The 14,134-nt window shown below is 41.2% G+C and overlaps 1 protein-coding gene across 1 annotated transcript; it reads left to right on the forward strand.

The window, feature by feature from the left end:
• The first annotated feature begins 1,305 nt into the window (after positions 1 to 1,305).
• On the forward strand, positions 1,306 to 14,057 carry LOC137194000 (dual specificity protein phosphatase 26-like). The gene is made up of 4 exons (XM_067605511.1): positions 1,306 to 1,608; positions 3,940 to 4,237; positions 13,223 to 13,434; positions 13,598 to 14,057. Exons 1-4 carry the CDS (start codon positions 1,596 to 1,598, stop codon positions 13,792 to 13,794), a joined length of 720 nt encoding a protein of 239 aa, XP_067461612.1. The 5' UTR covers positions 1,306 to 1,595; the 3' UTR covers positions 13,795 to 14,057.
• Positions 14,058 to 14,134: the final 77 nt, after the last annotated feature.

Here is a 14,134-nt window from a genome sequence, read left to right on the forward strand (position 1 = left end):
GAAGAAGGGGAGGTACTGCATTAAGGTGCATTATTACAACAACTTTGAAGGGGTAGAGTCCTCTGCAAAGAGTTAAAAGATTTGATTTTAAATGTTTTGGCCCACTATAAATATTGTAAATTGTAAAGTATTTACTACAATAATACTACCACAGTAGTGTATTAGTGTATATAGAATAGTTTTTGACGGACTTTCCAGGGGACAACTGGTTTCCATTTATTTCGCTACAGGATGAAAATCAACTTATTTTTTTATTTTATTATGTAAGTTTGCTTATAGGCAGTTGACCTGACAGTTAACTGCTTATATGCAACCTTTTGAATACCGGTTAAAACATGTGACTCTATCTAAACACTGTGGTGGCAATGGCACCATGTTTGGTAACAGCTTTAAACATTAAGTGTGATAAAGTACGTTTGCAGTGGCAATATAGCTGAAATTCTTCTACTCCACTACATTTGACAGCTCAGTTACTTTTCATGATGTAAAGTATGATGAAAATTGATGATGATGAAAATTTTGCATGAAATAAAAGAATGATAAGCTTATAAATGACAATGCATTATTAAAGATTTAATGGGTGGTTTCCAAACTTTTTGGCTTGTGGGCCCTTATAAAAAATCAATGTATTTGTGTCTCTTTTTGTCATGTTTCAGATGTCTATGAGTTGTTTGCAGTTCCACCAAAAAGACATTTCCTCTCACATGCTCTCAAATAAATAACTGTTTGAGGCACAAGGAGGTGAAACTAAAACCATCCAATATTTCATAACAATGTAAAATTAAAGAAACCTTCGGAAAAATTCATCCAAATGTATGTGGCACAGCTATGCTTTTTCTTTTTTCCTACCCAACCTATCATCTGAAGAGCCCTTAGATTAATCTCATGACCCTTCAAAGCAGTTCAAAGTAGCTCCACCTCGAGCAGCTGCAACAATAAAATGTTGCTTATGCATTGACTCATCAGTATTAATAATGTATTTTGTTAAATTTATTCAATATATCAGTCACAGCCCTATTTTCTTCAAAATTAGTACTTTTACTTTAGTACTTTAAGTAAATTTAGTTGGTAATACTTCTATACTTTTACTTAAGTAGGATTTTAAATGCAGGATTTTTACTTATAATGAAGTATTTTTACATTGTGGTATTGATACTTTTGAGTACTTTCAACACTGCAGGTCACACAATCTGTTGGGTCACCAAATAGTGTGTAACACCTGTTAATAATGCAGTTTGATCATCCAGCGGTGGGTGGCAGCAGTGCGCTTCATAAAGCCTGGTCTGCTGGAAATAATAAATCCCAAGAAAAGGACGATTTTTGATTGGATGGCTGCAGTGTTGCCAATTTAGTGACTTTGTTACTACGTTTAGCGACTTTTCAGACCCCTTTAGCGACTTTTTCTCATAAAAGCGACTGGCGACATATAGGCTATAGCAACTTTTTGGACGGATCTTAACTCCTCTCCTTGAAGGGAGTCGCCAGTATTTATCAGTAAATGAGCGCTAATGTGACTCTTTGGATTGACCTCTCAGCAGGTGGGACAGAGCATCTGCGCGTTCAGTGGATCAATCATCAGCCAGACAGAGACGTGAATGAGTTGTGAATGTGTGTATCTAATTGATCCTCATTATTTTTATTCAAAGTTATTTAACTTTACTGAGTTTGATTTTGTTTTCTCTTAATCGACAGAGTTAACAGTAGTGAATTTATTCCAGTGCATGATCATCTCTCTATTCATGCTACTTCAGTTAGAGAGTCAACAACCTACATAAAACAGTTTGTTAATATTAGAGGTAGATTTAGATACACATTGAGGAGTTGCTTGAAAAAAATGATAGAGCTAGTTACAGTCAATTTAAGTTTAATTTTCCTAATTCTCTCTCTCTCTCTCTCTCTCTCTCTCTCTCTCTCTCTCTCTCTATATATATATATATATAATATATGCTGAAATGCTCTTTCATGTATAGATTTAACACTGGTTTCTAGAAATCTAGCTTGTTCTTGTGAATGGAAGATAAATGATCAATCCAACATAGGAAGTGAACATACTCCAATTTTTTGTTCTATAAATCTGAAGAAACATGCCCATGAAAGATACGTTAGAGAAATGGTGCTTTGAAAAAGTTGACAGGGAAAAATTCAAAAATATTGTTCAGAGGAAGCTAATTCTATTTCAATGGATAGTAATATAGAAGAATGTGTAACTGTAGTGACTAATTTAGTTTGCCTATACCTACCTATGAGTAGAATAACCGGAAAAAGGAAAGTTGCACCATGGTGGAATGAGGGTTGCACCAAAGCTTTTAGAGAGCGAAATAAAGCATTACAAGTATTAAAGAGCAATTTGAATCAAGAAAATTTATTTGACTATCAAAGAGAAAAAGCTCTGACTTGTAGAGTTATCAAATCTAGTAAAAAGAATGCATTGAGGAAATTCTGCTATAGGTAGAGAAGTGAAAATAGGTAATGTTGGGTTAATGTTAAAGAAAATGAGCGGTGAAAGGAAGTATACTAACATTCCAGTTTCCTCTCTCATTAATCATCTCACGACCCCTCAGATTTATCTGGTGACCCTTTGGAGGGGCCCAACCCTTAGGTGATTGGGAACCACTGGAGTAAATTAGCTAACTGTATGTAAAGCAGCTCAAACTAGCTCCATCTCCAGCAGCTACAACAGTAACATGCTGCTTACACACTGATGCTTCAGTATTAATAATCTAATGATGTCATATATAATAATATATCAGTCAGAGGGATGAAATGAGTACTTTTACTTTAATACTTTAAGTACATTTTGCTGCTAATACTTATGTACTTTTACCTAAATAGGATTTTTTATGCAGGATTTTTATTTGTAATGGAGTATTTTTACATTGCTGTATTGGTACTTTTACTTAAGTAATGGAAATGAGTACTTCTTCCACCACTGCTGGAAACACAGCTACAGGACAGGACCAACTAGTTATGTTATGTTCCTGATACAGTTCTGAGTGTCATTCTGGAACTTTTTAATAAGATTTGGAGAAAGGGATTGCTGGTAAAAAGTTGGAAGAGTGCAGTTATTTTGCCTTTTCGTAAACCTGGTAAAGATCCAAATGTTCCTGGAAATTACAGACCAATTGCTTTAATTACACATCCATGTAAATGGATGGAAAAGATATTAGTTTAAAGGCTTAATTATTTCTTTAGAGTTAAAGTGTGGCCAGCCTTATCTGATGAATTTGATATAGCTAACGAAATCCCTCAAGGAAGTGCTATTAGTCTAGTGTTATTTAATATCATGATCAACAATATTTTTATGAATTTAGATAGAAGGATATGTTCTTCACTTTATGCAGATGACGGAGCTATAATTTGGAGGGGTGAGACAAATGTGTTGAGAAAGATTAAGGATGTTATTTTAAAGGTCGAACAATGGTCATATAGTTGGGGTTTCAAACTTTAAACCAGTTAGACGTACAATATGTACTTGTACATGTACATGTGTAATCTGTGTATTGGCTGCAGTTCTTCTGAGCTTTCAAAGCTTGAAATCAATCAGGGAAGTTCTGTTTCATACTTCCTGACCACCAGAGGCAGTGCTTAACACTGGATGTTATCCATCTCGCACTCGTACATTGAGTATTTACTTTGTCAACAAAGTCACATGTGACCTGGGATGACGTAGTGTGTATAAGCCCATGTCATCATGAAAAATGTCCCTTTTAATTTTCTTGCAGCAGGTGATACACGGATGCAGGTTGATTTCAGTGAGACAATAGTTGGTGAATTTTTTCAAGGAGCCCTGCAACTGCATGGTTGGAGCTACAGTTTTTCGCCCTCCACCAGCTGTGACTAGACAGCCTCGGCTGCTCTCTGACTCTTGAGCTGTTGTGACTAGTGTTTTCACTGGTTCATTGCAGGTAGAATAATGACAGGTGTCTTTTCTTTCTGCAGCTCCCACACGGCCGGTGCCTCAGATGCAGAAGGGTCAAGGTTCTGGGTATCACCCCCCAGGGACCCAAAGGGCCAGAGTGGCAGGCTCTGAGGGCCCGGGGCCAGCTGTCAGACGTTTATCCCAGCAGCTGAGGTGCTGCTGGGAAGGCTGCACTTTCCCAGGGGTACAATCTTCAATTCTGACACTGGCCCCCAGTTTTCTGTGGGATCAGACTGACCAAGGTCAGCGATCTGGCAAATTCTCAGGCACTCGTGGAGAAGGACGCCATCGAGAAACTAGATCTGCAGACACAGCCAGGTGGGTTCTACTCAGTTTATTTTTTGATACCAATAAAGGAGGGGGGGTTTGGCCCTATACTGGACTTATGAGGGCTGAACGAGTTTTTGAAGGTGTTGCCCTTCCACATGCTGAGTACAGCAGATGTGCTCCAAGCTGTGATGCGGCACAGTTGGTTCATGTCCATCGATTTGAAGGACATGTACTTTCATGTTCCAATAGCTCTACATCACAGGCAGTACCTGCGCTTTGCGTTTGAAAGCAAGGCCTATCAGTTCAAGGTGCTCCCATTTGGTCTCTCCCTAGCCCCACGGGTCTTCAGGAGGTACAGGCACGCAACGCTGGCTCCAACACAGGCCCGCAGTATGCAAATCCTCCCCTATCTGGACGACTGACTGATCTGTGCTCCGACCAGGGAACAAGCAGAGCAGGACACTGCGGTCCTTCTCCGTCACATGACACAGTTGGGCCTTACCATCTATTATGCCAAAAGTTGTCTCATACCCAATCAAAGGGTAGTGTTCATTGGGTTAACCCTGGACTCCCACCAAATGCTGGCCTTCCCAACTCCTCGGAGGAGGAGAAGGAGGTTGGAGTACAGCCTTTTTCTCAGGCTGTTAAGTATGTCAACGTCAGTGGCTTCCGTTGTACCGCTGGGCCTCCTGTACTTGTGGCCATTCCAAGTTTGGATCAATGGCCTCCATTTAGATCCAAGGTCCCACAGATCCAAGAAGGTCAGGGTGTTTGGCTGATGCCTCCTTGCATTGCGGCCACGGAGAGACCAGGCATATCTGGCCTCGCGTCGCGAGGTGGTGATGACCGATGCTTTGTCCTCCAGTTGGGGGGCTGTATGGCAGCACAGAGCGGTAAGGGGGCTCTGGTGGTACAGAAATCGATGGTGCACATAAATGTGCTCGAGCTCTGTGCTATGTATTTGGCACTTCACGAATTCCTACTGTGTTTGTAGGGCAGGCATGTTCTAGTATGGTCCCACAACAAGATGGTGGTCTACCATGTAAATCTTCAAGGGGGCACAAGGTCAACCCTGTCACTACAGGTGGCACAGTGGCTCCTCATGGGGCTTTCCCACACTTTTCTATCCTCAGGGCCATATATCTGCTGGGGCCACAGAATGTGGTGGCGGCATGAGTGCATCGTGCATGCAGTGGAGCTCAGATGGCACAGGGGTGGCACTTTGGCCTAATCCATCATTCTTGTTAAAAAAGGTGGCTCCAGCCCACTCTAATCAGGTCATTCTGCTGGCAGCATATGACCCTTCAGGTCTACAGGGTGAGGAGGCTACTTCAGCAGAACTGCTCTCCCCAGTGAGGGCCTTGAGGCATTTGAGGCTTACAGTTCCAGTGGTCTCCCCGTACCTCTTAATGTCAGGGGCCACTCCATTAGGAGTGTCTCCACTTCCTGGGCAGGACTGCAAGGGGTCCCTCTGCATGAGATTTGTGCTGCAGCCACCTGGGCAACACCGTGCACCTTTGCCCGTTTTTACAGGGTCAATGTCGCCACTCCCCATGCAGTTGCGGCAATGGTCTTTCCTAAGGCCATTCCTGGTAAGGTGGGTTTCCTCATGACTATGTTGGTAGTAGTCATCCAGTGTTAAACACTGCCTCTGGCGGTCAGGAAGAATGAAATAGAATGAGAGTTACACATGTAATTATGGTTCTATGAATTCTGGATGACCACCAGAGTTCTCTGTCACTCTGTATCTTGGTGAGAAGATTCTGTAGGGACATTTTTCATGATGACGTTGGTTTATAAATGCAACATCATCCTAGGTCAGTTCTGTTTGGAAAAGGAGAAGGTAAAGCTATAATTAAAAAGAAATTATTGGAATTTTAGCAGAAAAAGTAGGATGAGGACAGTAAGGGCAGAACGTACCTCAGGATACAAAACACTTTGAGCACAGAGTGTCAAAGGAAAAAATAGAAAAGAGGAGGTAGTGCTATCCAGAATGAGATTTGATCACACTGGTTTAAATAAGACACTATTTCTATAGTGACAGGGTGAGAGGCCAAATGGGGATGGGATTTGGAAGGGATACTAGGAAATAGTAGTGATAAGGTAAGGGAAATTCAGAGAGAGGTAGTAGAATTCTCAGTAAACGCCGGATTGTTAAACAGAATTAAGTATAGATTTTTTTTTTTTTTGAGTAGGCTATTGTTAACTGGATCCCGTTCTACATACTTTTTTGGTAGTTGGTGGTATGCACCTATAAGTTAGTATTGCAATCCACCAATAAATGGAAAGAAGAAGAAGAAGAAGAGGGAGTAGCAACTTTTCCAGCAGGCTTTAGCTCATGGATATATTATAAGAGCTGGATAGGGTGCCGCCACTCTGCCTTGCAGCCAGTTTTTCCCAGAGGCCACTCATGAAAAAGCATTTTCCCTATAGACCACCATTGTAAAAGAGACATCTGCAAAACTGTTGACAGGACACCTCGCACTGCAAACAAGGTCAATTATGACTCTATTCTATTATGAATTTTTGATCCATGGAGGTTTTATATTTGTAAAACTTTCCTCGACCTGAGAAAAGGGATTTAAAAATCTGTGACGTCATCACAATGTAAAGTCTATGGGCCGAGCGGGAACTCGTGGCGGGGCCAGCGGGGGACACCACTGTGCATATTCAGTGGGCCACACAACATGGAAGAAAATCCCTAGGCTAGAAACTTTTTTTGGCGTATGCAACAATCAAGCAATTCTTATTGGACTGAATGGGTGCCATTTGTGGTCCAGTATTCAGCTCTTACTATACATCCATGCTTTAGCTACTTTCCACTGAAAATAGTTGGCTGAAACAGCAGGAGAGGACAGGCAACATTTCCGGCGAATAATCGATGCTTTTAGATTTTACAGGTATAATAAAAATATATTACACATAGTAGTAGTGTTTTTTTGCAGTGTTTTTTTTTCAAATGAATGATGGTGTCAGCAAACAACAATAGCAAATCAGGTTTGGAGGGAAAACTCCTTATTCAATTCAGATGGCCAGATAGTTCATCTTTATTCATGTACTGGTCAGTGCACTTACCAAAGTTAACTAAGCGTGGATTTAAACAGGTTCCTGTGGCATTCATTTGTTGATTTTCTTACTTTAGCTCAACTAATGTCTTGGTATTACTTCTGTTATGATTCCATATGGCTGGAGGACTCTGCATGTAAGATGAACATCCAGAGACTTGACTTTAACTGCATGAAGTTATTGTTTTTTGCTGACACTCGTATTCGGTGTTACATACACTCAACGCTAAACCGGACCAATCACACACACCGTGTTACTCCGCCTCCACATCAGTAACTTCATCACAACATTACAAGTGCGCGGCACTATATACTACAGCCTCTTTTCTCAACATGAAAGTTACACTTCAATATTGTCATAATGAACTTCTGTTTAGAACTGAACTTTGTGTCTCATTGCAATTACCGTTTAATTCTCAGACTTGCTTTAACACAAGAACAAATGAGCTTATAGCTCGTATTAGTACAATTGATCTATAACTCTGACACTGTTTTGCGAATCTCAACATGACAATGGCTAATCAGTGTCTAACATGTTTTCTTCTCTCTGCAAAGAGCAGAAAATAGGGTCAGAGGTTGCTAGCACTAAACCCTTAGTTGAGAGCATGACCTTTACCGCCAGCTCATCAGGAAGTCTTTGTATCTCTCAGGAGGTCGTATAACTTGGCCACTTCTGGTTTGAGCTCGTTTTGAAGAGGATGAGAGTTCAATGTCAGCACCCTCTGCTGTACCAGCATTTGGTGTTCTGGTTTGCTCTTCATCTAGTGAGTCTAGTTCTGAGTTCATCTGGGTGCTGTGTGTTGTTTTGCTCAAGTGGTGTCTGTTGCGTCTGTTGTGCTGACCAGAAGATGTCACTATGTTATAGGACAATGGTTCATCCCTCTGTGCAGTGACCATGGCTGGACACCAACCTTGTCCTGTCTCCATGTGAACAGTGCTACCCGGGTACAGCTCTGGAAGCCATTTCGCTCCTCTGTTGTAGTACTGCTGCTGTCTTTTTTGTAGTTTTTGGAGAGTTGAGTGTACATCTTTAGGCACTGCGGGCTGGAGAACCGTGCTGGAGCTCAGCAGAGTGCTTCTGAGGACTCTGCCCATGAGCATTTGTGCTGGGGAGTACTCCATGCCTGTTATAGTGTGTTTCTCAGGGTGAGAAGTGCGAGATGAGGGTCTGTGTTTGTTTACTGTGCTTTCTTCAGCATGTGTTTCACAGTTTTGACTGTTCTTTCAGCTAGTCCATTTGATTGTGCATAACCCAGACTGGAATGAGTGAGTTTTATGCCCCATGATGTTGTAAAGTTTCACATTTCCTGACTTGCAAATGGAACATGGTCACACACTAACAACTCTTGTCCTTAATGTTCAGTACCTCTGGATATTTTTAGAGGTAATCCACCATTAGCAGAAATGACTGACCTTTTATTTCAAAGATGTCAGCCCCCACTTTAAGCCATGGAAGCTCAGGGATGATGTGTGAGAACAGTGGCTCCCTCTGGTTTCTGGGCTGGACCTGCAGGCAAGATCCACAAGTCTTGACCATTCGTTCTATGTCCCTCATCATTGCTGCTTTAGTCCACTGCATCCCTTGATGAGCTACATGTAGCCTTTGTAGGATGTCTGTTGTCATTGTTCTTGGCAGGATAATCCTGTCTCCTGCAAACATTACTCCCTCTCCCACTGCCACTGTGTGTCTGATAGGCCAATATTGTGTCAGTCTTGAGTCCTGCTTCCTGTGTCAGGGCCAACCTTGTCTGTGTGTGTCTTGCAACAGCTGAAGTGTTTTGTCTTTCTTTGTTTCATCTTTGAGCTGCTCTAAAGTCTCTGTACTCAAGGCATCTGTTGGCTCCAATGCATACATGGCTTTCTCATCTGTGATGTCATCTACTGTCATTGTTGTCCTTGTATGACAGCTTGTGAAAGTGTGTCTGCAATTACTAGCTCTGTACCTGGTGTGTAGGTGACATTTAGGTCATACTGTTGCAGCTGAAGTAGCATTCTCTACAGTCTAGAAGGAGCTGTTCCTGATGGCTTGCTCAGGATGTTTTCCAATGGCTTGTGGTGTGACTGAACATTAACCCTCGCTCCATATACATACTGATGGAACCTTTTGACAGAGAAAACTATAGCCAAGAGCTCCTTCTCTATTTGTATGTAGTTCTTTTCGGTCTCTGTCAGTGCCCTTGATGCATAAGCTATTGGATGGCCCTCTTGTAAAAGACACGCTCTCAGGCCATCTTTAGACGCATCAACCTGTATAAGCTGTTTCTGTGGATCGAAGAACCTGAGCACAGGAGCACTCCTGAGGGCATCTTTCAGTTTCTTGACTGCATTTTCATGTTCATGTTGCCATTGCCACACATTGTCCTTCCGCAGCAGCCGTCTTAGTGGTGCTGTTATGGTGGCCTCACCAGAGATATACTGCGCTACGTAATTTGTCATGCCAAGCATTTGCTGCAGTCCTGCTTTGTCAGTAGGCGATGGCATCTCTGTGATGGCTTTGACTTTTGCCTCATCTGCCATAACACCATCTGAAGTGACTGTGGCCCATGTAGTTTACACCACTCACGTTATACTGTATTTTCTCTTTGTTGAATTTCCATTAGTCTCTTTTACTCTGGCCATCACCTTCTGTATTATCTCATCATGTTCTTTCTCTGTAGCTGCAGCGATGATCATGTCATCAGGTATGATGTGGACTCCTTGGATGTCTCAGAATGTTTTTCAGTTGCATTATTGGAAGACTTCACTCGCTGACTACCAAATGGTAGGTGTTTGAACCAATATCTCCCCCATGGTGTGTTAAATGTGCACAGCATCGATGACTCCTTGTCTAGCTTTTTTGCCAATAGCCATCCTTTTCGTCCAGCACTGTGAATATCTTCTTGCCAGCAAGTTTGCATAAAACTTTGTCTGTTGTAGGAATGGAATAATGCTGTCTTAGTATTGCTTTGTTCAAATCACTGGGGTCCAAGCAAACCCATAATTTCTTCTTGTCTTTCTTTTCCATGACAACAAGGCTATTTACCCGTGGTGTTGGTTCAGTCACCTGTGCTATCACATCAGCTTGTAACAGGTCGTCAAGAATGTGAGTCTGTCGATCACTGCCAGTGGTATTTTTCTGCAGCCTTGTCTGACTGGGGTAGCCTTGGGGTCTGTGTGGATGTGATACTCTCCGGCAAACTCCCCTAAACCTTCAGAGACAGTGGAGTGTTGAGCTATCAGCTCCTCTTTTGTTGTTGACTATCACTAAGTTAGTTGGAATTTGAATTTCCACTGCATTGTCAGATTCCCTGATGTCAACCTTCAAAGCTTACAACGCTATGGAGGTCCACACAGACCCAGCTCAGTAAAATTTGTGGTGATCTTTCACCTTTTGTATCAGCCCAATTCAAAATAGTTCAGTACTAATTTAAGGCTTCAAGAACTGGTTATAGATTGGTTTCAGTTTCAACTAATCTGGGTTTTGATAGTGTTAAATGTCTCCATCAGGTAATGTTGATTACCTGATGGAGACCTGTTGATTACATTCAGTTATATGTTTTCTTTAAGGAGCACACAATTAAATGCACCAAAGTAAAATTCAATTATTTTGAATGGAATATAAATGACAAATAATCAATCATTGATGAATTGTGCTCATTATTAATATACATTTATAAAAATGTTCATGTTTCAAGCATCTGTTTCTGTCTCATTCCTGGGACTGTGTGGCTACCTGCTTCTTCATCGATACAGCTCATAACGTCATACAGTATGTGGAGACCATCTGGAACATTCTTAAGCCTGGTGGAGTTTGGATCAACCTGGGTGAGTGAGTTTGTAGAAAAGAGATTCACACATGAACCCTAAAGGTAAACATAATGTTTTCATTGAGTAGATAACATACTGTAGAGACTGGTGAAGTTAAAAAAGACAAACACACCACCATAGACTTGTAGACTAGAGAAATATGCCAAAAATATGCTCTCTGTCACATCAGTTATGTAAAAAAAAAAAAACATTTCACCCTAATATACACTTAACATTGCTGGATGCATCTTAGTAATTATTTTGCTATAAATGGTTGTCATTTTTTTCATGTTCCAACTTTTCCTTAACTTATTTCGTTAAATTGCATTTACATATAAACACTGTAGGGAAGAGAGCCATAGATATTTATATAAAGTGAAATATTTAGCCATATATGAGTAAGATAAATATGCATATTTAATTATTTAAAAAATAGAAACTTATGCTATGAAGATCCAAGAACGAGAAATCCCTTGTTTCTTGTGTTGAGTGGAAACTGCCTCATGGTTGATCACTCCCTAGATCTGCCTGCTAGCAGTCATATCTTTAAATAGACAGCTATTTTGATGCAAAAGCATAACACACACAGACGCCTCGAGCCTTGGGAACTAGATATGATTCGAGGGTTAAATGGCCTGACAACACTTAGGACGCCCTGTGGTGAGTAAATCTGAGACGAAGAAGCCTGAGACTAAAATCACCTCAAAGAGCAAGGCCACATGTAAGACTAACACATTTAGGGGAAGAAGAAGTGGCTACAAACTGCAGAAAACTATTTTGTTTTTTGACTTTTTGTACACTATGTCTTTAATAGACTAGAAGTTGCTTCTTAAGGCAGGCAGGAAATCTGCTGTGTGGCCCCAGAGGACCGCTTGAACCCTGTATAGAAAAAGCAATGCCATATACATCCAAACTTCCTGCGTCCTGGAATGATACACCACCTTCTCGAAAAGTGGAAATTGACCTGAGTTCACCTGGTTTAGCAGTGTTTGAGTTGGAAAGACTCTTGTTTACTGGCAAAGCCATCATCAGCCATGCAGATGAAGTGTGGCCAAGGATTTACATTGGTGACCAGTAAGTGGCTCAACTTGTATTTTTTTCTGGTAAAAACCTGCAGACTGGAATGTTTGTTAACCTTTTGCTGTGTGTGGGCTATTACTTGCCTAATATTGTCCCTGTGTTGTGATAGAGGTGTTAGACTAAGCCGTACTTACAAATAATACCCAAGTCAAGAGTTGGATTCACACCACCTATGTGTAAGAGTAACTGGTCATAAATCAGATTTATATACAGAATGTAACTCAAGATCCCTCAAGTTGCATTCCACATTGGGAACTTGTAAACTACAGCTATGCTATGTGAGACTTTCCACCGGTGGCCTGGCATTGACAGCATGTCTCACATCTCTGGTAAGTCCTAACTCAAATGTCTGAAGTGCTCTTCTAAATTTCAATCCATTACTTTGAAATACGCTGCATGCAAATGCAGGCCAGGAATCATACCATGGCCAAACATCCAGTGCCATGGATGCCCCGGAGTGTGGCCATAATGCCCCTTCTAAAATTAACTACCCGCACAGCTAGTTTGGCATGCCCTGTTTTGAACTGGCCATTGTGCCCTGAAAAGAAAGTTGCTGTTGCTGTTTTCTGCATTTAAAACTACACAGGACGCAGCAAATAAATGGAACTCTCCGTCCTCATGCTGGACCTCAACAGTCGCACAAGATTTCTCCTACTCCCGCAAACATATGTGTAACGTTAACATAAACATTAACAGCTAACCCACTAGCTAAAATTAGCTAACAATTAACGTTATGTAATAAGCACAAGCAGCTAAACACTGTATAGTGTAAATATTAATACACATTGTGTTTTAAAGTTTACCAGGATATTGCTGCATAGTGTTAACTAACCACGAACATACATAGAGTTTATAACTTGATGTGAGATGTGACGGGTTGCTGCTTTTTCAACGTGATGCAATGTTAACACACACACATGTCTCTGTAAGCAGACTAACAAGTTATTGTTATTGCACAATTGGTTTTGGCCTTGGTGCCCTATATTTTGGCAATGATGCTCCAATAAATTTGTATTTATCAAAGGCCAAAGTGGCCTTGCGCTAAAAACGACTTAATTCCTGGCCTGAAATGCTTCATCAGGAAGCTTTGTGTTCTTCACAGACACAGTGCAGAGAACCAGGCTGATCTATCCAGGCATCGAATTACTCACATCCTGAATGCAGCGCACAGCAAACGTCGAGGACAGCCAGATATCTATGAGGGCATGAACATCACCTATATGGGCATAGAGGCTCATGACTCCTGTAGCTTTAACATGAGCGTCAACTTCCAGGCAGCGGCAGACTTTATTCACAGGGCTCTCAGCAGAGGAGGTGAGAAGGGAGAAGAAAATTTAACTGTAGTTTAAAGACAATTTGATGGCTTTACACAATTTTGTGTCTTAAGAAATTAAAGGCGAAAACCTTGTAAGCTCTCAGTACCATTTTGCAGCAGCAGTATTTCATATCTCTGATGCAGTCTCTCCCTGACTTTCAGGCAAAGTGCTGGTGCATTGCCATGTAGGAGTGAGCCGCTCCGCCACCCTGGTCCTGGCTTACCTGATGCTGAAGCAGAACCTGACTCTTGTGGAGGCTATTTGTGCTGTGAAAGAAAACCGTGGTGTTATCCCTAACAGAGGTTTCCTCCGACAGCTCATCCACCTGGACAGACAACTCTTTGGCAAACATCACTGAAGCCTGAAATACTGCTCAGGTCTCATCGGTCCAGAACAAAAGGAAACTATAGCTCAATAATTCTTAGCAGTGTTGAAAATGTGAGATAAATTGATCCTGACTAATCTGATTATATGGGTATATGTAGAATTTCTATTAACAGCATCTTATCCTTGGATCATATTTTAATCGCTATAAACTAAAAGTGATTTCTCTGAAGTGCAATTTGTACATGATAAAGATTTGTTGTCCAACTTTTACATTAAAAACATATATCTGGTACAGCTTTTAGTGAAAGACACTCTGAATTTGAACCAGCTCTACTTACATATAAAATCATTCAAAGGGTTTCTATAGTGCA

Source organism: Thunnus thynnus, chromosome 2 (assembly GCF_963924715.1).
Source record: "Thunnus thynnus chromosome 2, fThuThy2.1, whole genome shotgun sequence".
NCBI classification, from domain to species: Eukaryota; Metazoa; Chordata; class Actinopteri; order Scombriformes; family Scombridae; genus Thunnus; species Thunnus thynnus.